The sequence below is a fragment of the Acanthaster planci genome, linkage group LG06 (assembly GCF_054643075.1).
Source record: "Acanthaster planci isolate LZ-2023a linkage group LG06, COTS_SCS, whole genome shotgun sequence".
NCBI classification, from domain to species: Eukaryota; Metazoa; Echinodermata; class Asteroidea; order Valvatida; family Acanthasteridae; genus Acanthaster; species Acanthaster planci.
In genome coordinates, this window is record NC_141782.1 from 14,465,683 (window position 1) to 14,489,440 (window position 23,758).

At 40.6% G+C, this 23,758-nt stretch overlaps 1 protein-coding gene across 1 annotated transcript in view; it reads right to left on the reverse strand.

The window, feature by feature from the left end:
- LOC147798849 (ficolin-1-like) overlaps window positions 1-23,758 on the reverse strand; it is an 81,596-nt gene that overhangs the window by 37,332 nt on the left and 20,506 nt on the right. The window contains exons 4-5 of the mRNA XM_087137539.1: window positions 18,208-18,514; window positions 10,633-10,827 (exon numbers count right to left, since the gene is read on the reverse strand). Of these exons, the coding sequence (XP_086993665.1) occupies window positions 10,633-10,827; window positions 18,208-18,514 (502 nt within the window). The remainder of the gene's footprint in view (window positions 1-10,632; window positions 10,828-18,207; window positions 18,515-23,758) is intronic.

The window sequence follows — 23,758 nt, forward strand, 5'->3', positions numbered from 1 at the left end:
TTTTAAAACCATCATTAAAATTATTTCAGACTGGGAACCAAAACTTCAGTTGCCTTGATATCAATACCATGTATGTACTGAGGACTTTCAAGGACCATTGTAAAAAAACAAAAAACAAATACTGCCTCCAAATTTTGACTCTTTAATATGTGTCATTGACTTTTGGGGTCAGGAGTCAAACAGCTCAACGCCGTCTACGTTTCTTTTTAGATATTGGTGTAGAAAGTTGTGAGGGGAGAGGAAAAAGTTTGACGTAAATGATTAATATGAGTTAAATTACCGAAAACATGTACAATGGAGACCATACACAGTCATGGAATGATTGACTGGTAATAAGTAGTCCAGAGAAAACATTCAAGGGGTCTCTGCCTGCCAAGACAAAAGATTTTGCTGACCAATTTGAATTTGCCATTTGGTCCTAATCTTAATGTTGATTAAGCCCGTGCTTTGTTGCAAGACAAAACATACTGGTCCAGCCATTTATACCGATGATACAAAATAAGTCTTGAGCCATCGTGAACTTACCTACTAGGAATGAGACAGCCATATTTAAAAGGGGGGGGGTCATTAACCTTTTCAGCACCAGCCCCTCTCTGTACCATCCCCCTTGAATGCCAACCAACAGAGAGATAAATGACCGGCTCAATACCTAACCTGATATGGTACATGCTTCCATACTGCCCTCTGCAGATTGTATGGGCATAACCTGACTTTCTATGCGAAGAGTAATAAACCAACATTGACACAGTGGAGTAGTTACAACAAACTTGTAGAGACCAACCTAATCACTTAGTCTGCCTTTGATGTTCTCAGAACCGAATTTTCCCAAACGAATATTCTTATTAGTTGGCACTATCCGGAAAAATTAAGTGTTCCGCTCCAAAGTACAAGTATAATTATTGCTTTCATTGGACAGAACGCCAACCCCCCCCCCCCCTTCAATGTTGGGAGAAGCTCTGCTCCATGCTTGCTCGTTTCTACCAAAACTTTAAAAGGGGGGCAGAATTGTGATTTCTCGTCAAATACTCTGTTTTCTGATACTGGTTCTTTTAATTCTACCACAATATTAAAACCGGGAGGGATTGAATTGGGATTTTTATTCAAATAAGATAAAAACCAACAAAAAACTTGCAAATTGTTGACAGATTTAACGAATCACAGGAGTGGAATTTCTAAAAGTATCCCCATTGACAGCAGGCCTTGGGTCAGATAGAGTCGAAAGTCAAGATTTTATATGCTACGATTGGTGTCAAGACTATTATACACTATTCTTGCATTTAGATCACATATGTCTAGAAGATCCAAAATACTCGTTCCCACCACTTCACCGATATGTGAGCATGTGCATAGTACACACACTCCCACATGATTGATGTACTCAATGACAGTATTTGGTTTGCTGATGACATGATAACCTGTAGGAGAGTTTGTACATCGAACCTGATTATTAGTTACACTACAGTTATCATAGTTTGTCAAGAGTGTCACACGCTGTTTATCCTATCATACAACAAACAGTTGTCCTGACTTTTCATAAAAGCAGGGTTTATCTCCTTTAGCCATAGGAAACTTTTAGGGGTTTTGCAAACTGAGGAATTCCTTGAGTCTTGTTTATATCGCACAGTTCCACAAAAGCCAAAGCATAGATGGGTTAACCTATGAACAAGAGCAGGGCTGGTGTACTAATTATCAGCAAAGATGCAGTGCCCCTGACTTTCAAATCAACTTGACCGGGTCGAGGAACTGCAGAGGGATGATCAGCTACACTGTCTGTCTCCGAATCGTCACGTGATGTTTGTGCTTGTAACCCTGTGTACACAGTCCAGGTGCATGTGTACTCCGTTTCAGATTCGTTCATGGCGAAACACTTGATACCTCATTTGGTGTTTGCTTTCTTGGCATATACTTCTGGAATGATAGTCTCCCCTGGAATTTGATCATGGGCTCGTCAGGAGCAAGGTTTCAGCTGGGTCTGTAATTATGAAGAAACGAGGGTACTATTGTCTGAACGAATTGGCGGACTTTTGTCAGCTTGTCAGGAGAAGTGCCCATGCTTGGAACTGTTTGGTTATCGGTCAGCTAGGTGGAAGAATTTGAGAATTGCCGTGTTGCAAGACAGTGGTTGTTGGATAAATGGCACTGTGTACAATGACCCCAGTTGCTCCAGTACACATTGTAGTTAGGCCGCTTGTTGATACCTAGACACATTAGTAGTGCTACAAAGGCCACGATCTCTGGAATGGTGGTTGGAGACCAAGGACTTGGGTAGCTCGGTGACTTCTCCGCCATACTCTGCCTCAGCATAACGATTGGCTTCAGTGACCAGTAGCTCCCTCACCACTTACAAGAAAAATAACTGGACGATCTGCACTGGCGTGAAATCTATCCATTCTTCAGAATGTGATGCCCCAGTGTTGCCTGTGAGAGAAACAAGGAAGACCCATTGTGCTGCTAAGGAACATGTATGGCATTTGGGTTGTACCTACTGCTGGCTGACAATCACCCCGATTATTCAGGCCGATCACTAGATGCATATTATACAATGAACGGTTTTCAAAAGGCGATTACTTTTCAACATGTTTGTAAGAAGAAAAAGTAACCCTTAATTGTATTTGTTAGGACACCAATCACTGTACAGGCTGAAATTAAAAGTGACCGGTCAACGCGGGATGAATGCCCTTCAAGCCATGATTTCGGTTGGACAATACTGGAGCATTAGTATTCACATTCGATGTCGAAGCATAATCCATGACAAAACATTGTTTGGTTGGAAGGGATTTCCACAACTTTCCTTTTCTACCAGCTTTGAAGTTTAAGAACATCTTCATCCCAAATCAATAATGCAACACTTTCAGGAGAGGATGCCATATGTGGAGTATGGAACAAGATGGAAATAGATTAACGTTTACCAGGTAAACTTCTCCTGTGGGGCTGGGCTCCTTCTTGTCATCCAAACCCAAACGCCAAAAAATGGTTTTTGCACCAGTGGCATATTCCTTGCTAGGTAGGCCTACTGCTTAATAAATGTTTTTTTTTTTTTTTTGGGGGGGGGGGGGGTTTGGGGGTATCAGTTCCCACCCCACACGGTATTGACATCCATAAATGCACCAGAAGCTAACCATGCATTGTTTCGAACATTGAGGTGAGATTATGGGAATGAACGACATATTTATCAGACTTTTTACCTGTATGGGTACTGTCTTCCAATGTTTCTGCCACGAAAGTTCAGCTTTGCTCCACCCTCGCCGATAATCAGGTTTTTTAGCTGCCGATGATTACACTACCCTTTATTAAAAGCCTAAATCTTTGTATAGGCATTTTTCCAGCAGACCATTTTAGAGGAAAAATAGTGGAAGATAAAGGAATCTCCCGGTACTTCCGGAAAAAGTAATCAAATTGCCCTTCAAATCCATTCTACTACAAACTACATGATGTTTACTGGTGTATAATTATGTTTCGCTATCTAAAGTTAGAAGCTGCAATCGTCCAAGCAGTGCCAACAGGGCCAAAAAATGGCTTGTGTTTGGGGTTTGTTGTGGTAATTGTCTTGGTGCTGTATTCTCTGGCATTCTTGCCTTACGAAGTAAGTAACAGCGGCGTATCCAGCCCATAACGTCGTGAGGGGGACAAATTCAAAAGGGAATGCGGCTTCTGGCTTAATATTCAACATTATGCATGTTGGGGAAGAAAACGTAACTGAAGTCTTTACGGCCCTGAATTCCTTACTTTTGTTATTGTGGTGTTGTTTTCTTAGGGTTTTGGTGCTAATATGTGATAAATGAAATACCCTTCTTCATATTTGATTACAAAATCCGTACCCCCCCGCCGGATACGCCACTTGTCGATAATTATTTTAGTGGCGGATTCTTTCATGGTGTCTGAGGGCAGTTTCTAAGAACGCCCAAATCTCTTGATGATGTTTTCAGGTTCTTGGTCTCCATGGTGACACATTATTTTAATAGATCTAATAGATCTACTGTTAATTTTAACCAAGACCTAATTGCAGCGACGTGTACATTTTTTTTCAAAAAAAAGAAAATACATACAGGTATATTAGTGAATTATACATGTATATGTAGGCCTACAGTATGCAGAAAGGTTATGAACGAACTCAACGACTTAATGTTCAGTGCACTTGGAGAAATTGGGGACAATATAAAAAAAAATGCAGCCTCGTGTCTCCACATCAAAAACTTTCTCATGTGGCACAAGTCAGTAAAAGTGAAATTCTATTTTCCCTCGATATCTCCCGATTTTTTTAAACTCCCGGACCATTCACAAACTTCTCATACCAAAGTAATTGAATCACCTCCGAAGGCCATTCCACATAAAAAAGAAATAATTTATAATGGTGCAATATATGTTTCCTTACGTAGTCAGAAGATGCATATAGCACTGCTAACGGGGTCAAACAGTGGCTTGAGTTGGGGCTCATTTTGGTCATTGGGTCAGTACAAAGATCGACAGTTTCTCGCCATCTACAGTGTGAACAATCGTCTTTCGTGGTCTATGTCCAAGGGTTGTGTTAGATGTATCTTCTTTGCAGTTGTCAAAAACAACCGAATGTCTGATGAAACAGTTTTGTGGTCTCCACCCCATCAAATTAATTTGACCAGAAGAACTGATTCTAGCAGTTGCATATGATTCTTTTTCATATAAAACAAATGCATACGGAACAGAGAGGGTTATAAATTAATTTTGTAATGGCTCCTACAAGAAGTAGGCACAGTGTATCATTTAAGTTCTATTTGATGTTTGGTGAATTTGGTGAAGTTGGGAACAATATGCAGCCCCATCTCTTACAGGACATTATGGCTCTACATTTTAAATGTTCTCATTTAACGCCAGACTGTATAGGAGTTTGATTAATGAGTGGTATTCTATTTTCCCTCTTGGCATAATGAGTATTCCCTTGTTTGTTTGTTTTTTTACGAGCTGTCATCCAATCTCCAAAAGCACTAGTGTGACTTGATACCATATCTATAAAACGGCTCATGTTTTTCTCCATACAAAGCGGATTTGGAAAATTTAATGAGTATGTGGAAAATTGTCATAATCGGCCCTTGTCAAGGTGGGCATATAAGTACCGCCCCCTGTTTTTAAATGGAATGTTTTATGAACATAAATCTGATGTGTCACATAATGTGCTGCCTTGTTGGTGACCGAGGTGACTGTGTTGTTGCTGATGCTACATGATTACAGGCTGCAATGTGCAATGGAATTGTGTTGTTTCTTGAAATGTGAAAGGTCAGCGAAACACTCTGTTGGTTTTATGTATTTTCCTGGCATCCAAGCCCGGTTGGTGCACTCGTTGGCCGTGCGCTTGCCATCCAAGCTGTCATGTTTGAAAATTCTCTGGGAAGTAAATTTCAACTGTGTGACACAAACCAATTAATTGTTGATCAAGCTTTCCACAAATTTAAGGAAAACACCTCTCCAGCGTTGACCGGGAGATATATATGGTCCATTTCCTGAAATGTATTGAAGTTCTGATCTGCGAAAGCGCTGCAAATGAAGCGACGTACAATCACAAAGCAGCTATTAAATTACATGTACAATGTTTTTCCCTCGTTTAGATCGTAATGGTACAACCAGACGTGATAGTGCAAGTACCCTGCAATTGCTGGTTGTTGAAAAAAAAAAGAATTGTACAATTTCAGATGAACTTGCACGTGCATAGGGTTTTTTTGGAAACAAACATTAAAAAATTCAGAAATTTAAAAACAAAACGGTGCTGCAAGTTTGCTTTTTTCTGATTCTGATGCCATCTCAACTTTCAGAGCATCGTAACTACCAGTACACGTAATAGTATTGCGGTAACCCAAACAATAATTGGTTGTTTTACTTAGGAACGTGTTATGGGGAATTCCACTTTTCGACCAGCATGCGGTAGTTGTTCTCAAGAAGATCTAGTTTTCCATTTGGAGCCTTTTAAATTTTATATCAGCAAAATTGTAATATCATTACGGGAAGATAACCTCAATCGTGCGTTGACTTTCACAAAAAAAAACCAACTCGACGTCCTGATTTTTATCATAACAGCAATTTTCCTTTTCTGTTTATTCATTGCTGGCTAAGAAACTCATGGCAATAAGCCAACAAGAAAGCTCAGGGACGTTATAAAAGCGCAGAATTTTGGTTTTCTTGTTCAAATAGAAAAACCGAAAGATGTTGTCCTTGACGGACAACACAGTAACAACGCCCTCAGTAGTTCGTAAGCAAGGAAAATTTTAACCCTAAAAGAACCCCTCCCCTCGACATTTTTCTCCGATATTTCCGCAATGCATTTTTTGTTTCAGGTGCTGGACCTTTAGCAGTTTTTAAAGTAACTCTTTAAAACAAAAATCGAACATACTATTTTCGGGCAGTGCGCATTGCTCCGAGACGGGTCAGCCAAACATGTATACGTATACTTTTTCACGCATCGCTGCTCAATGCACGTGTAGGCTACTAGCACACATATAGCCATGAACTTCAAATGACCGTAACAATAAAACTGCATGTCTGATTGAATCAAACTTACATAATTGTAATGATAAGGATGCTCTGGCGGATGCAAAAGGACACTTGTATTATTTTTTTCAAACACCACAGCAGTAAAGGAAGTTTTTTGGCCCCCGAATATTCAGATGTCAAGTGACCTGAGACCTCGTGATGAATTAGATTGCCAGCCATGTTAGCGCCCTCTGGTTGGTACATATAGGTCCAAAAAATGGCACAAGGTCGAGGAGCACAGCCTTGTCCAGTGCTGGTCGTTTACCGTGCATACTTGAGTTCCCTCTGCAGTGCCGTGACAAAATGACAAAACACATAAACCACAGAATTGCTTCATTACAATTCAAGTGAACTACAATATTTATTGCATGCCAATTTTCATTTCTAATTCGTATGGATGAGCTTAGTCATACGGTTGGGGAAATTGTGGCTTCCCATCGGAGTCTCCTCATTGCAACTATCGCTAATTCTAGACGTTGCATTTTGAGCTCAACACATTTCCACTAATTTGTAAATATACATGTAGCACTCTTGCTGGTTCTGACTACACTCCCCCCTCCCTTTGGTTGACCTATGAGTATTGTACATTTAATTCAGTGTATTGCGTTTGCCGTACTCTAGCTCTAACGACTCATACCATTTTCTACTTTATTTTACTTTTTTATAGCTCTTTTACACTTTTACGAGAGTTAATTTATTTTTAAACTTCTTGGATCAAGCATTAGATAATTACAAATACAGAACTAACACAATATACTGCAAAGTGCTTTTATAATGACTTTTCGTCTGAAGGTACACCTCAATGTGGGGTGCAAATTTGCAGGGCAAAGTTGTGGGTGTGCACTCATATAAATCGGATCGTTTAGGGGTGACATCCTTTATGGAAAATGGAGGGGTGAACAAAATCAAAAAAGAAGGAAAGAAAGGGAGGAACGGGAAAAACAATTGTCAATTTGTTGAAAATACCTCAGAACTGACCTTGAATCTGCGATGGTTTGTCAGTTTGCTACAAATCCTGGCGAAGCCTCTTATTAGTGCTGGCTCCAAAGGGAGCCGATTAAGAAATTATGATCTGTTCTTGCTTAAATAGGACACACTTTTCCCCTTTCATCACCACTCTGTTATGCAAGCAAAAGCTATCAACCTGGAGTTCGAAGCACACGCACTCGGATCGGTTGGGTTTCCCCCAGTCAGTTATAATTGCCAGTTTCACTGGGTTTTACACTGCGGTGGACTCCCATTATTAGAGTAAATTGACATTCGTCGTGCCATCTGGATGCAGATTTCCAAGAAAATAAACGGTGCAAATCTTGCAAATGCAATTTTGAATTTTTTGTATACCTATAGGGAATGTTTCATTAAGTTTAATTCCGTTCAAGCGGCTGCTGTGGGAGTGACACTAGGATGAAGATTTTCTTCTAAAGCACCTTGTATATGCAACACAGAAATCAGTACACCAGTTCATACATTAATGAAATCTGGAGGACGCATGCAAGGGCGTTGCGCTCTAAGGGTGACGCAGCAGCTGTGATCAGCAGACTGATAAACCATCACGTAGACCGTGTCAATTCTAAGGTATTTACATTGATATTGCCGATTTCCAGTACCTTTCTTTTATTTCTAATCTGATCACTAGATATATGGGTCATTTCCATGTCAAATCCACTCTTAGAATTGAAAACTTTACCCCCTCAAAATTGGTTCAATTTGGCGTAACTAAAATTTCAAGTTTTAGCCCTGTTGGACTAACATTTTCTGAGCAACAGACCACAATTTTTGATTGTGACCATATTCCCCTAATCACTTAGCCAAATTTTCTGAATGTTGGTGTCTTATTGGAAAGTAAATTGTGTAGGGAATCCAAATTTGTCATTTTTGGAATGATTTTTTACAATAATGTTGTCCATGAATTAGACTATGTATATCACACGACATCGAGTTTAATTTGGATGAAAATATAACCCATATGTTTCCTCAAAATATTTAAAAATTGAGGTGTCATATTTTTTTGTTTTCCAGGTCCTCTCAGAGTTTGCATACTTGAAGCACAAATGTGATATTGCAATGAAATTTATACATACATTTATATTAAATGTACAAGTATATGGTAAAACATCTGCCATCACTGACTGAACAGATCACACTCCAATTAGAGTTTTTGAAAATGGTCATGGAACACCTTAAGAGCGAGTTTCCATCTGTAAAAAAAATTCACTACTTAACGCTTGGCTGTGTTATAGCAATACAAAACAAGAATGAAGAATACTTTATAAGCCCTGTCAACATGAAGAGGATTTTGCGTTGCTTACAGAAGGAAATTTCTTCTTCTACATCACACGGCAAGAATGCCTGTGATGGGATCGGAGGGGAATCCGATGTAGAGACTGGTCACTGTAGAGCTAGTCTGCAGCGCCTATAATAACCGCATTCTGACGGGGGGATGCTATCATTGATTTCTACAAGAATAATATCTCTAGTATCCACCTTTTTAATGTGACACCTTAAGATGTAAGTGAGGGCAAAGACTGTGAAAGGGACACTGCAGTATCGTACGTTTGTTCCTGTCTCCAATATCTGCATTATATTTGTACAAGTTGAATGACCAAGTAATCACTCCGGATACAGTGCCAATTTAAGACAGTAATAATGCAATGTCAGAACCTTAACCAATAGTGCAACTTGATAACAAGGAATACAGCCTTTTCTGCTGCCTTTATGATGGATCGACATGGATTAATGGCATGGTAGATTCTTTACACTATTATTACAGTACAAATATTAACAAATTTGACTGTTTTATTACGGAAAATATAAGGGCCATTTGAAAATGGCGTTCAACCCCATTTCGGCGAACCTGGCCAAAATGCTGGTCCATAGCATGGCAACCATTGGTCCGACAGGCCAAACTTACCCCATAAACTAAAAATAAACCAGTTTGACCTGTGATTTGACATGTAATGAATGACCTGCACATGAAGGGACGGAATACGAGTTTCATAGTTAGAATTCAAAGGAAATTTTGACATGGAGTAACCTTTTCTTAACAGCAGCATGAAGTGATCTTTTAGTGCTTCATTGCGTTTACAGGGGTAAATCTCTGATTTGCCAAAAGCAAGTCCGGTAAAATTAAAAAGAAATCTTCAATTCAGTTATTAATTCCCCTTAAACCATTGTAAGTAGGCCCTATAAGTACTGCCAGTTGACACGCTATTACGTCATTTACTTTTTCACCAGCGTTATGAGGAAACTCAAGTTGAAAAGTAAAAGCAACTCTGAAGCAACGCTTGGTGGCAGAGTGTATTGTGGATCACACCGCACGTTGGTCATCTTACTACAAAATTAATGTACATTACTCCATAAAGTGTTTCTTATCATCTTCACACTAATGTTTCATCTTTTATAAGCTTGATTTCTGGATTTTTTACACTACACTTTACACAACTCGATCTGAATTGATTTGGAGTATCATAGACTCCCGTATTTCTTCCTGTTCCGCCCAGTGACGTAATAGGCTACTGCTTGCCAGGTAATTGTACACCTGCTAATCTATTTGTGTGTATTTACAGAAAAGTGATATCGTTGAGCAAAATTCCTATTTTGTATTTCTTGTATTTAAAGTTACAGAGCTTTATAAATTAAAGTATAAAATAATAGGGTCGCCAAAGCATATAGCAGACAGCGTGAACGTCGAATTCGTTTTCATTCGCTCTAATTTCCTCAAAACTCTACATTTCCGCCTCTCCCACTTTTTTAGGTGCACACAAATAGGTTCATTAAGTGAAAAGGTATTGTTGTCATCCCCATATTGTTTCCTGACGGATCAGGGTGACTGGCTACCAGTAGGAATCTTAGTCACTCCATAAACTGCCGAGTCAATTTGCCTTGTTCTTCAGTGATTGATTGGGGAGCACGTTGCTTTATAAGATGTGGTAACTCTTACTACTCCCATTCCAAGAAGATTTCAATGCGTAGCCAAGTCCCTGTAATAATTGCTTCAATATCAAGAGTATTCTTTTGCACAAAATGAATGAAATCGAACGGGCATTTACCCTTTTCGCATTTTCATTTCACTTGTGTATATTGTTTCACTCGAGGGTACCTTCTTCCATCTTAGATTAGCAGGATTGTCAGACCCACCCATAACTGTGGAATATTCGCCATTGAGGTTACTTGTCACGTCTGGATTAAAATTAAAACCAGTGGTAGGTTGACACTTATTGAACCACCAGCCTCCGTGGTGCTTCTCAGCGCAGTTGTTGCCAGCATCGTCGTCGTTGTCTCGGTCATAGGTTGAGAAGTCTTGGTTATTGTGCATGGCCGTGAGAGAGTCACCTGGATGTACCAACAAGAACACATCATATACAAACTGGATAAGCGTACATACAACCACACGTTCACAATGATATCTTCATTCGGCTGCTTCAGGATCTTTACAATAAAATGTTTACTACAACCTTTGAACATGTACCTCAGTTGCAAGTAGTTATATTATTTTGATTTTGTTTTTATTGTTTGACGCCTTGGTACTTTTATGTTAATGGATATATTTATTGTCGCGTCTTCCAAACACATGTAAAAAGTATACATAACGAATTGCCCAAGGGGTGAAAAGCTGTTAAAGTTTGTCCAAGAACAAAGCATTGCATTGACCCTTTAATAAGCCTCTGTAAGGAACAGAAACTAGGAGAAGATGACGTTGTGAATTGTTAATAACATCAGGTAGAAAAGCAGAGCAAACATACGAGAAACAAATTTGCAGAAAACAACATGACTTGCAGTAATTGTAAACTTGTGGATGGGATATTCCTTGTAAATATCTACAACTACTGTTTACCCACTCCTGCAGTCCTGCTGAAAGCTCGATTTGATTAGGAATGAAATTTGTGTCTCCTCTACGAAAAAAAATTCACGCAGAGTTTCAAGACATCATTTTCATTCAGAAAGAATTTCAGCGCGTTAGCTTATGTTTTTGACAACAAATTGTCTCAGTTGCTTGTGCTAATGTATATGTATACCTGTAGAGAGTGGTTTCAGGCATAAGCAGTTCTGTGAAGCTCCAATCTTTGGTATGTCAGGCTCAGATGGTGGAATAACACACTTTTTCCATTTCTCATATCACGTAAACAGAAATGAGAACAGGGAATTATCAGCATTAAAGCTAATTGCAACTTGAACTAACTTGAATATTCCCGCTAACTTTATCGTGTATGTATAGGTGTCAGATGATTTGTGTTTTATTATATTTTTTTAAGTCTTTTTACATTCCCCTTGTAGACAAATAGCCTGTCTTTACTATTCCTCCCCCCCAAGTTACGTTGACTAGGCCATGAGTTTTCTTGTTTAACTTTCCCCACTGAATTCATCCCTCCAGTTGGAGTCCCATCGTGTAGACTCTTTTGTGTAGTTATCGTGGCTCCTTTCATAATTAGGCAGGTATTGTGTATAGTCAGTCGTAGACTCTGGGGGAGAGAGCTTTTCTCACCCCTCGTTACTAACTAATTGTGTTTTCTAGGACTGGGAACAATAAACCAGAATGGAAGATAACCTGTTTCTTGGTCTGTTTCTTTTGGTTAGATGAGTTGATGTAGCTCTGGTAGAAAGCCGTACCTTTATTATTCAAAGTTAGTCTGAGAATGCTAGAATGAAGTATGTAGTAAAAGTGAGGTGGAAAGTAAGAGTCAGTGTGTGAATCAGATTGCCAAATGATTCCGCTGTGATAGCACAAGATTTCGTTGATCCTAGAAGTTGTTCTTGTTGGCCACAAGGCAAAATCTTGAGGCAGCTTTTGCCTATCAGACACAACATCAGGTGTCTGTTCAGCAAATTCAGCCTTGGTCAAAACTGGACTGAGGATACCTTGTCTGTTGAGGGTTGTTGTCAGGGCCAGCAAAGGAGCAGAACTCAACTGAGAGTTACAAGTATCTTCCACTGAAGAAACTCATGGTCATTGGTCAGGGATTGATTCCCTCGTACTACCCTTGCTACCCGTGCTACCCCTGCTTAAAAGTCACGATTCCAGATGACGGAAACCCCGCTGATTCCTGAATACAGAACTGGGAAATCCGAGGTTGTGGCTGCAGTCAGAGTATTTTGGGAGCCGGAGTTACACCGTTGATTCGTTGAAGGGATGTATCCATGATGTATTGGAAACATAATAAGACTTTTTAAATTTGTGATTTACCAGTCTTTTTAAAGAAGCCTGAAGATTATTTTCATTTGTGAAGCCTAATTGGTTCTTTATAAATTTTGAAGTGAGTAATTATACATCCAAGTGAGGATAGTAACTGATTTCTTTCCTTTGGTTTTGTTTTTTGTTCCGTTGGAGCAACAACATGGTACATCAAGTAAAAGGAGTTGAGAATTAAATACGCAAGCAATAATTTGACAAGTTGTTTGTTTTTTATGCCTGTGTAAATAATTAAGAAATAAATTAATTTAAGAGAGAGTGGAGTATAAAACTGACAGTCTCTGTCCCATGTATTTTGAGAGTCACACTTCTACAATAGGCCATGAAGTTAATTAGTTCTCGCTACTTGTTTTTGCGTCATCTGTATATGCATCGAAACAACAGCGAGGCTGTGACCACGAACTAAACTCAATTGACATTGAGCCATCGTTATCATTTTGTAGTTGGAAATGATTCTTACAGTTCCTCAGTTTACTGTTAACGAACCGACGCGTAATTGCTCTTGCTGGATTGCATTGATGAATACATTTACCAATCACTGACTTCAAAAATGTGTACTAGTACCACTGAGGGATGATCCCATTCAGCCTGAAACTAATCTAACCCCTTTTCATCTATTCCAGCAAACCGAACAATCCCTACCCATCTCTAAACCACACACTGTATGAAGGTATTTAGACATCGGTAAATTTCAATTTTTGAATTAGAGCGTCCTGCTCCTAATTCAAATTGGAAGGCTGGCGGCGAGCAGTGTACAAATACGTTTTTGTGATTCTAGTTAATGAAAAATTATTTCAACAGTGTTCGGAATCTTTGGTTGTGCGTGTGTGTTTAAGGGACTGGCAGGTGAGGACCACACATTTTAGAAAGAAAATAATTCTGAATTTAAACAAAACTGGTTTGAAAATGAACCCTTTTCCAGAGGAATCTGGAGTGAAATCTCGGTCTATTGGAGGGAAGAAATTTCACTCAAATTTATCCTGTCCTTGTATTCAATCTGAGGGAATGAATTTTCACTCGAATGGAGTGTGTTGTTACCCTTTGGAATTATTTAAATCACGACCAAAAACGTTAGGGTGCATCACGTTTCAACCCCAGCTGAACCCTTCTCAAAGTCAAAATCACCACTTGGACAGAGAGAATTAGCAAGGAATGAAACAGGCATGAATATGACGTAGAATGGCAAAAGGAAGGGGTGAGAAAACTGGTGGCTGGATAAAGGGGCAAGGACTGCGTAAAAGGCATGCAAAATAGGAAATGATCAAAGAACGAATACAATTAAAGGCGACGGACCCTAAAAGGGGTGCATTATCTGCAAAAACACTAAAGAGGGAAAGGATTGTTAACTAGCTGTTCCCTTCTTCGATGTTCAGGCCCGTGAGGTTGCATGGTCTGGAGGCGTTTGATCCACAACCTTTCCCTGCTGAAGGGAACGGCATCCGTGCGATGTGCTGGTGATTCTATGCTCCGTATGATCATATCAGAAATGGAATGTTCATAGGAAGGTTGAAGAAATGGCTGAAAGAGGTATCTAGTAGCTTGATGTTGACTGTGGATCTATGGCAATAGAGTCGTGAGAGTGTTCTTGGCCTCTCCAACATACTAAACATTGCACACCCTACAAGAGAAAAGCTACGAGTTGTGATGCCTTTGGTTGTGGGGGTGGTAGCAGTTGCCTGCTTGTTAAGCTTTAGTGTATGTTTGCGCCTGCGGTTTTTCATTGTGGTGTATTATAAGAATGAGAAGGTAGGTTGGTGAGATAGAGAGAAAGAGAGAGAGGAGACATTTTGGATTTGGCAGAGTGAAGATCGGGAGAAATTCTCTGAGCATGTTTGAGACCGGCTTCAACTGTAAAGACAGAAATATTGATTCAGAAGATCAGGTCTTCGGTCAGTTCTAAATACTGGGTAGGCTACTTTGTCCCAGTACCAGAATTCGGCAAACTAGGCCGAATGACCAGACCCAGACCATAAAATTGTCGCCCTGGTCGTCTTGACACCCGCCAGCAACAGCCCATCTCACAAGTATCGGCTAAGCTTGATTACCGTGGCCTTCCATAGTTATGAAGTCGGATCTATGGACCGACTGGAGATGCAGAACCTGAGATCGAGCAGTTTGACAAAACCAGAGAACTGGGTTTACTACTACCGCATCTGAGTTACTTGGCCCGTGAGGTGCTCACAGCTAGACAAACCTTGGAGACATCATTTGACTGTGACACTGCCTCATCGTTTGTTGCAATTATTTTGTTTAAATATACCGGTATAAAGACTTAAAGTGCTAGCGAAGTACAGCTGCTTTAAAAACTGTTCTAACAAGTTGGAAATAAGAAAGTAATCGGACTTTGAGATATAATAAACCAGATTTCAGCTGTTTTTTTTTTAGGAAAGAGTCAGTATTGATAAAGAATTGTACATAAAGTAAAGTAGAGAATAACTGGAAGTTGAATTGACATAATATAGTATTACGAAGCACTTGAATCTGTTTTGCTTTTATTTCGTTTTCTGTGTTGTGGTCCAGATCTGGGGTTGCCGTTTTTTAAAGTAAAGGTTAAACTTGCAAAGTTATCTAGAACGGTGACACAGGCCCTCTTCTTTTTTCGATTTGTATCTCAGGCCAAGGTAGCAAGGAAGCAGTTTGCATCATTTTTGTATTCATGCAGGCATCGAGGGACCACAAAAACTAACCCACCATAAGTTATACGATCGTCTGAAAGGAAATGATGAAAACACAGCCAAGACAGAGACAGAAAGCAAAGTTGGACAACAGAGGAAATCCATTAATTCGGAGACATAATTGGTCCCCCGAAACAGTCTCCTATAACTGGCATTTTCAAGACGGAAGTTTGAGTGGAATTAAAAAAGAACTGCACGTGCACTTTTTTAATCGAATCTCGATTCCCCAGATTTTTGAGCAGACAAAAAGTGGCTGAAGTTAATTGAACGATTTGTGTACCATTTAGGTTCAACAGAGGCCTGTTACATATTTATTGGCGATTGTTCCCCCCCCCGACTTCCACTTGTAATTCCTTAGGTAAATGGTATAATTTTGTTTTATAACATATGATTAAACCGCAGCTATAGGGTCTACGAGGTCTTTTTGTCTTTTTTCTCTTTCTTTTGAATCCACTGGATCCCAAAGTCTCAGCAAAGTGCGGCAACAGGAGGTCCTAACCTAACCTAAAATACACTTTTCTGTTTCTGGAAACAATCTCTTGGAAGAATGGCTTCGTCTCCAACTAGTATGAATCTTGCAATTTCAGGGACAGTCCGACGTGCTCCCAACACTGTCGAGTGGCACTTGGAAAAGTTCAGTATTGAAGCAGGATCCGTCTGGAAGCCATTAGCCCAAAGTTTCTCCTATACAGTTGAGTTCATAACACAATACACGAATAACGATAAAAGAGCTCTGTTTTCCTAAATTAAAGCGTTGGGGAAGACGGAACGGATATTTCATTCTCTCCATGCTCCATGTAGCTTGGTATAGGCCTATGGCAACAAAAGGTTTCATTCAATGTTCATACACACAAAAACTTTGGAGCCTATCGATCCTTTGAAGTGTGGCAGAGCCCAAGATGGAATGGAGCATAATTCTGTTCTTGAACTTCGATTTAACGCCAAACAAAAACGTTTGTCTCCGGTCAGACTGATGTTGCGGAATTGACTCCTCGGCGACGCGACTCCCCCCCCCCTTCAGGGTGGGATTGTACAGGCAATTGCAGGCACACGTTGTCGAGTCATGGAACTAAACCAGCTTTTTTTATGATAATAAGCTGACAACAAACAACTGTCCATAGTCTGCTATCATTGCTTAAAAATGATATCCTTGAGATCTATCGTCTTGAGTAAAAGATCGAGCTGGCTGCAAAATGTTGAGGCAGTGCGGCAAAGGAGGGCGCTGTTGCAGCACTGCACTGCAGAGGAAAAAATTACGTGCATGCTTCAAATCGATGCGCGCGCTGACCAGAGACAAGAGACTTTGACATTCCGATCGGCTACTACGTCACTAACATGAATATCTGAAGCACTTCGATCAAAACTTCCTAAACTGGAGCGTGGTGTAAGTGTAATATATAAGAGCAGTTTTAAGAGTTATTGTGTGAAGACCTACAAGTGCAAAAAGCAAACTTATTCATTAGATCATATCAAAATCATTCGAAAAGGGAAAATAAAATTTAAAAACCTGAACACTTAAAATACAGCGTTAACCTTAAACTGTGTATCTGTGATTTGTAGAGTGGCACCTTGGACATATTCAATTGAATTTAAACGTTTTGATTCCGTAATTCGTTTCTAGAGTAGTGGTTTCTAGAGTAGTGAGTTTGATTGCATATGGGCGCAAACATTTGAATTTTGAAAGGAAAGGTCAATGTTTAAAATGTAGTCGTGGTTGAAAGTTTGCTCATACCATGGAGGAAGGAGGTTCCTCCATGCTCATACTATACACACTGTTTAAAATAATCTGAAGCCTATATGCGGTATCAAAAGATTTATTGCTACTGGGCAGTATGTCTGGACATGGGGTCTGAAGTGGCCGGAAGCGAGAATTTGACCTTCGGCTTCCGCGGACTAAGCTTAGCGATTTGGGCAATTTTGGCCAGGCATCTACTGGATTGCACGCACCCCCCGTACTTACACTATTGGAGGGGGCATAACGATTACACGCTCTGATGTTGTGATTTAAATGTATAATTTGTGATAGTGTTCGGGCGGGAAACAAGACGAGAGAGAACAAACTCATACTATTGTCAACCTGACGATAAAACTGCTTGTCAATACGAAGCGTAGATCAGGCGTCAGTTTCCATAATTTGCATACTGCATGTGTATGAGGCAATACTTGCTTTTCGGAAGACTTCATCTATTCTGGTAACCCTTTCCATGTATGTCCGATCAATCTTAAGGCCGTAAGCGCACTTACGCCCTTTTGCCTGGAAGCATGATCACAGTAGAAAAAATGTTCTCAGTAAAAGGGCATAAGAAACACGTTCTCTTTATTTAGTAAAAACGGGTAAAATTTAAGCAACCTTTGAACAACTTACCGGTATCAAACGACCTGGGAATTTTTTTGGAACTATTTCCAAAGAAATCTTTATATTTCATTAATATAATACAGTTGCATACATACGTCCTTTTGCAGCGATTATGCTTCCAGGCAAAAATACGCAAGCGCTTACGACCTTCCAGGTGCACGACGTATTCTAATCCTACATTTATAGGCTCGTGTAAATAAAACGGATGTGCTTGCTAATCGGCGACAGAATAGACTGGCTGCCAAGAATCAGCACACTACGAAGCTTAAATGAACTTCTATGTTACCGCGTTACAGAGTTATCGTTGAAACATAGAAACATACACTGAATAACAATGATTTCAAAGATCAATAATCCCTGAACTGACGATAACGCTCAAAATGCACAATTCTTGGAAGAATTAAAGTTGTTTATAATGTATCTCAGAAACTCCACTCCACGTGCATTTCAATTTCAAAACAAACTGAAGATGATGAGCCCATTAGTTTACGTACCAGCTGATCGGCAGATTGCGACATCACATACGGGAAGGCGTAGGGTCTCATTACAATCTCCGGCGTGCAGGGTGTATTGTTCCCCAGTGATGTTGAGTGTCCGGTACCACATCAGGTATCTCGCCAATGACGTGTCCAGCCTACGTACAAGCAGCTCCACCAGCAGCTCCCATCTGCCTTCCCCGGTGAGCTGGCGAAGATACTCGTTACCCAGCCAGAACTCCCCTGTCAGATTACCGAATCCATTGCGGTACTCGGCCCAGCTACGGGTGAAATTCACTGACCCGTCCTGGCGTCTCTGAAACACCTGCAACGACAGAGACAATCCAAACTCTATGTTGATTGCAACCAAACTTTTTGACGGTTCTGCATCCAAAGGGGTGGATCCAGAAAATCTTCCGGGGTGGGGTCAAGCCGGAGATTTTTCTAATGTCTTTTTGGACAAGCAGAAACAATGATGAAGCATTATACGTGCCATGATTATTGACAATGGTATTGGTGCACTTACTTTAGTTATTTTTTATAATTATTTTACCCATTTTTTCCTTTCCCAATTTTTGTCTAAAAGAGGGGTGCTATAAGGTCGAAAACTGCATACGCGTCTATCTGCACCAGCTACACCGTCACCTCAACGCATTTCCGAAATGTACTTTTTGACCAATTCCTGCTGCTTCCATGAATTTTTCGGGAGGGGGGATTTTTATAAACACGCTTTCAAAGTCGCGCGGATCCTTCAATTTGTTCAAAGGTCCTTTTCCCTTATCACTGCTTTCAAAACTATTTTCGTGAGCAAAACGTATTTTTATTATTCTGTTTCATTTGTAGATATTCAATAGTACATTTTCAATATTCCGTGTTTAACTTTAACTGTTCAATTCAAGTATGATGTGGCAACTGCAAGTTCGAGTTAACTGCACCTTTTAATGCTCGCATAGTCATTAAATTTAAAAAACTGAAAATATATGTATACATGGAATCGAGATCTGTTACACATCAACTATATGAAAACCAGTATAACAAATATGAGAGCAGTAACAATAACATCGCTAATTACACAGCAAGAAGACAAAAATACCAAGTGAAAACATGCAAAACAACTGCCATCGACTTTTAAACACAGGTTTTCCACAAAGTCCCGCCGACCGCTGCCACTTTAGGAAAATTCAACTTATATAAACGATGTATTACGGGGGGTGGCGATAAATAAATTTAAAAATACCTACCCGTGGAAATTTAAAGCGGGGGGGTTGGTGTTCGAAGTAATTTATCCCAAAGACTGAGCTTTTCAAACGCTTAAGCACTCAGGCAATAAATCCAGGGTCTCTTGCAAAAAGCCAGTGAACCCAAGCTGACCTAGGATGAAGGACTGAAGACTTTCTCCCCTCAGAAATGGAGATTTCTTTTCTCATGCAAAAGACCATGTCGGCTGCTGTTAATTAAAATTACCGTCTAATAATTCACATGATATTCCTATACTCAACAATGATCATGCTATTCCCCTTTATTGTTCTACTGATATTTGTGTAGGACTGTCTTAAATGTAGTTGTCAGGAAATAGACAATATTTTTATTGTGTTTGCGAGTAAATTGCAGCTGCTTTTAAGTTTTCCTACTTTTATCTACAATCTATTACTAATCGGACCACTCAAATGAAATGTAAAAGTTTGACATTTATGTGCTTTCCGTCACTTATTGTTCTGCCTTTCTTTCATCGGAAGGTTCACCTTAGGCCAGAACAAATGAGAAACAACTAATACAAAAATGTACATGAATACATAGTCGAAATGTTGGCAAGTATTTTGATCTAAATCCTTCCCAGTTCTGCTAAGAATTTGATGAAACAAATAGCTCTCTCAATTTAATTAAGTGAACTTATTCGTTGGAAGACTGCTTATTTGAAAACGATTTGTGTCGACCCTAACAGATTTGGTACGTAATCCTTCCAAGCTCACAGTGTCCTCGATATCGCAACAGGACATTGATTTACACTCAACGTGCATTTCGATTTCTAAATAACGTAGTTTTATACACTTTTTGCTACAACTTACTGCTTTTACGCAGCACCGATTTTTCAGAAACAGGTCAGTTAAAAAATGTGTAATTTGTCCTTTGTCGTGCTTGATGCGCACGTGCCTACACACTCGTGTGGCTTTGTACTTAAAATGACCGTAGGGACAAATACTTAGTCAGATTGAGTTGAAACTTTACATTTGCAGTGATCCGCCTCAAGCAGAGTGTTCATTTTGTTGGTGGCGATGCGACCTTGACGTGTGCATTTCCAGGTCGTTCGTGCACTGGAGAATGGTTTATTTCCAACCTTTTCGCGAGTGGCTCAGCGCTCGAACCGGGCACTGGGAAGGGTTTATGGCTTTGCACTGTTATTGGCTACATTGTGCACGAATTGTGACTGCGAAGTTACCACAACCTGTTAGCGAAGCATTATTTAATTTTTTTGGGGTTGCCGGTGGTAATGCTTTGGCACTGTTCGGGCGCTGGGCGACTCGGATGAGCGAATTCTGACCTAAGGAGCCACCGTTGCTGAGAAAATTGCGCCCTCTCTTGATCAAGGTCGAGGCCCATGGGTTGAGTTCGGGCGCCGTGTTCTTGGCACAGGTTTCTTGTTCTCGCGCTCGAACGGCGGGAACACGACTCAAGAACACTGTTCTCGGAACAGGATCACATACCAACTCCCCGTCAGGGTTTTACAGGAACACACAGAAAAACTCGTAAGACTTTGATTTTTGAACAGCTGCAAAAAATAGAGAGATGGTTTACAAAGTTGGAGACAATAAGAAGTTTGCAAAATTAACATTAACACAGAAGTAATTGTTCCTGTTTAATAGAAATGAATTCAGTCCAGTTGGCCAAGCATTAACTCTTGAATAGTTTACTACGATATGGACGCCGCCACGTTGCTTGTCACTAACTACCACCGATGACGAATTGTACGTTCCCGGCGTTCCAGCGGTCGACCCGAGAACGACAAATCAAGCTGTTCGTGAACATACGAGAACAAGCCGTCCGAACTCAGCCAACGGTGTCTAGTCCGGTCCTGACGACTCTTGATAATAAATCTTTGGTCGGGGTGCACCCACGCAAATGGGCCAGAAATATGTCCAACGGGCTCATTAATAACAGTTATACACTCAAAATATTCTATATTAGGGAGTTCTGACAGACGTTGAATTGGGGGATTAACAAAAAAAATGCACTGAAGCTCTGGCCCGGACACAGAGCTTCCAATACTAAGATTTTGGATGCAATCAGGTCCGAAAGTGGCACTATTTAGCCGTTTTGCAGAGAGCTGCAGTTTCATATGGCTACTTTTCCGGGCAGTAGCTCCATTTTAGGGGAGGTCTGCTTCGGGTGAGAATTTCTCACAAATTCATTGGTCAACCCTTTAAAAACTGAAGGAAAATGAAAGAGGACTATGTCGAACATCATTTTGCTGTCCAGGTTGGACACCTGTGAGAGTTGCATTTTTAAAATAATTTTGATAAAAAGATTTATCATTGGTGTGAGGCAAGGGTCAAGGGTAACAAATTGAGAATCCGGGTGTTTTTTTCAAAAATGAGGCTTTTTCCATATCCAGTGGACAATACTGTAAGTGTATCTCCACTGAGAGCATGTTTCAGGCACAAAGCCTGCATTGGTCTGCACTTCACCTGGTATTGTTTCTGGCGAAGACGACCTTCGATTTCTGTGTAAAGTCAAATATTGTAGGATCAAGGACGTGACTTTGCGTGAATTCAGTCAGTGCGAGATGAAAACAATGCACTTCACGTTGCTTCGCATGGCAAACGTGCGTTCACCTCAGGTTGTTTTCACCACGCAGGCCGGAAGTTCAACAGCTAGCCTACTTAGGCCTACCCGGCCAGGAATAACCGAACCTCAACGGTGCCAACCGAATATGCCGAATATTTACGGGACGACTTAGGAATGTTTTCCAAAAAGTTTAGGAATTTCCCCAGTCTTGGTTGCGTGGACATTGGATGCTACCGGACTCTTGATTCGTAGAGTAGTCAGAATCATCGGGTTTGCTATCCAGACTAACAAGTCATATGGAAACACTCCATCATGAAACTGGAAACACATGCCACGGACGCAGATAGTCGACAAAGTTGGATCATGTTAAACTTCACCAACCGTCCGGTGTTGTAGTGGGTCCACAAACACACTCACAGCGATGTCTCTCGAGTACCACATTCAGGTATTGGGACCACTTTCTCCTCAGGACTAACAGAATGAAACAAACTCGGTGACATCGGATGAAATCCTTGGACCTGAAGATCCACCTCAACTGCCAGAAATAACCGGGTCTTGTTTTTTCACCGATGATGTGAATTGTATCTCGAACATGCCACCATTGTAGCCCACTACTCCAATACCAAACAGAATAGGGGCTTCTTGGCTGTTGGAAAGGATAGCAGTACTCATTTAAAAAGAGCAAAACCCACAACCTTTACTACTTATACTTACCACGGCCTACCGCAGATATACACTGTGAATCAGTCTGAAGTAGGAAATAAATAGCAGGAAGAGGAATTGTAAAAAATTACAATTAAACTATTTCACCCTGTTTTGCGAATAGTGGGTCACGTTTTGTTTCTATTGTTTTGTTAAACAGCGTTACACTCCGTCTTGTCCATAACTGTTTATTTCTTAACATCGTGCGTGCTGCCGGCGATCGTTATGACTTTGTAAACTAAGTTTCAACGGAAAACTTGTCAGCTCAATCCTTCCGCGTCGTAGCTAAGCTCTAAGAAAAGGAGCCTTGTGGATACACACCCTCATCATCATCGATTTCTTATCCATTATGACGAACGTAATATCACCCATGCCGTACAGTAGGATACGAACTGCTCAAACTGCCGTGCCCGCATCTCACGGTCAAAAGTTGGTCCGGTTGGCTGAGTGTTGCATGGTCGGTCTCTGAATCTTCTCCAAGCTGGTCCAGGACGGAATCCCCTTGCCCATCGACCATCAGCTTGAGGGTGATCTGAGAGCCTGTTTCTTCCTATCAGGCGCACGGACATATATAAAAAAATCTGGATCCGTAATGATCTTAATCAGCGAGAGATCATTGAATCCCTGGCGTCAATAGAAGCGAGCCAGCCCGCGCATTTGTATTCGGCTCGGTAAAATGGCCGCTGGTTGGCTTCTATTTCATACAAAGTCGTTGCAAGTCCACTTTTTTATACATGTATACGTCCGTGGTCAAGTGTCAGTAGAGGGAGCAGAGTGACACAGTAGCAGGGATGTCCTCAAAATAGATGGTCAACAAGATTGTTAAATTGTTGCCAAAGCCGACCATCAGAAGCTTAGAATGCGCCTTTGGAACATTGTGTGTAATGTTCGGATCGATCCTTCGCCCATCCTCTGCTAAAAGCATCAGAGATATCATCCGTGGAGTACACACAAGATGTACCGGTACTTCTCCTCAACGTGATACTAAAGTTGAGACCTTTATTCCGCAGCCCACTGTCTCTTTGACAAAGGGTTGATGAAGCGAGCACCAGAGTCGAAGGATGTCAAAGGAAGAGCAGCAGGC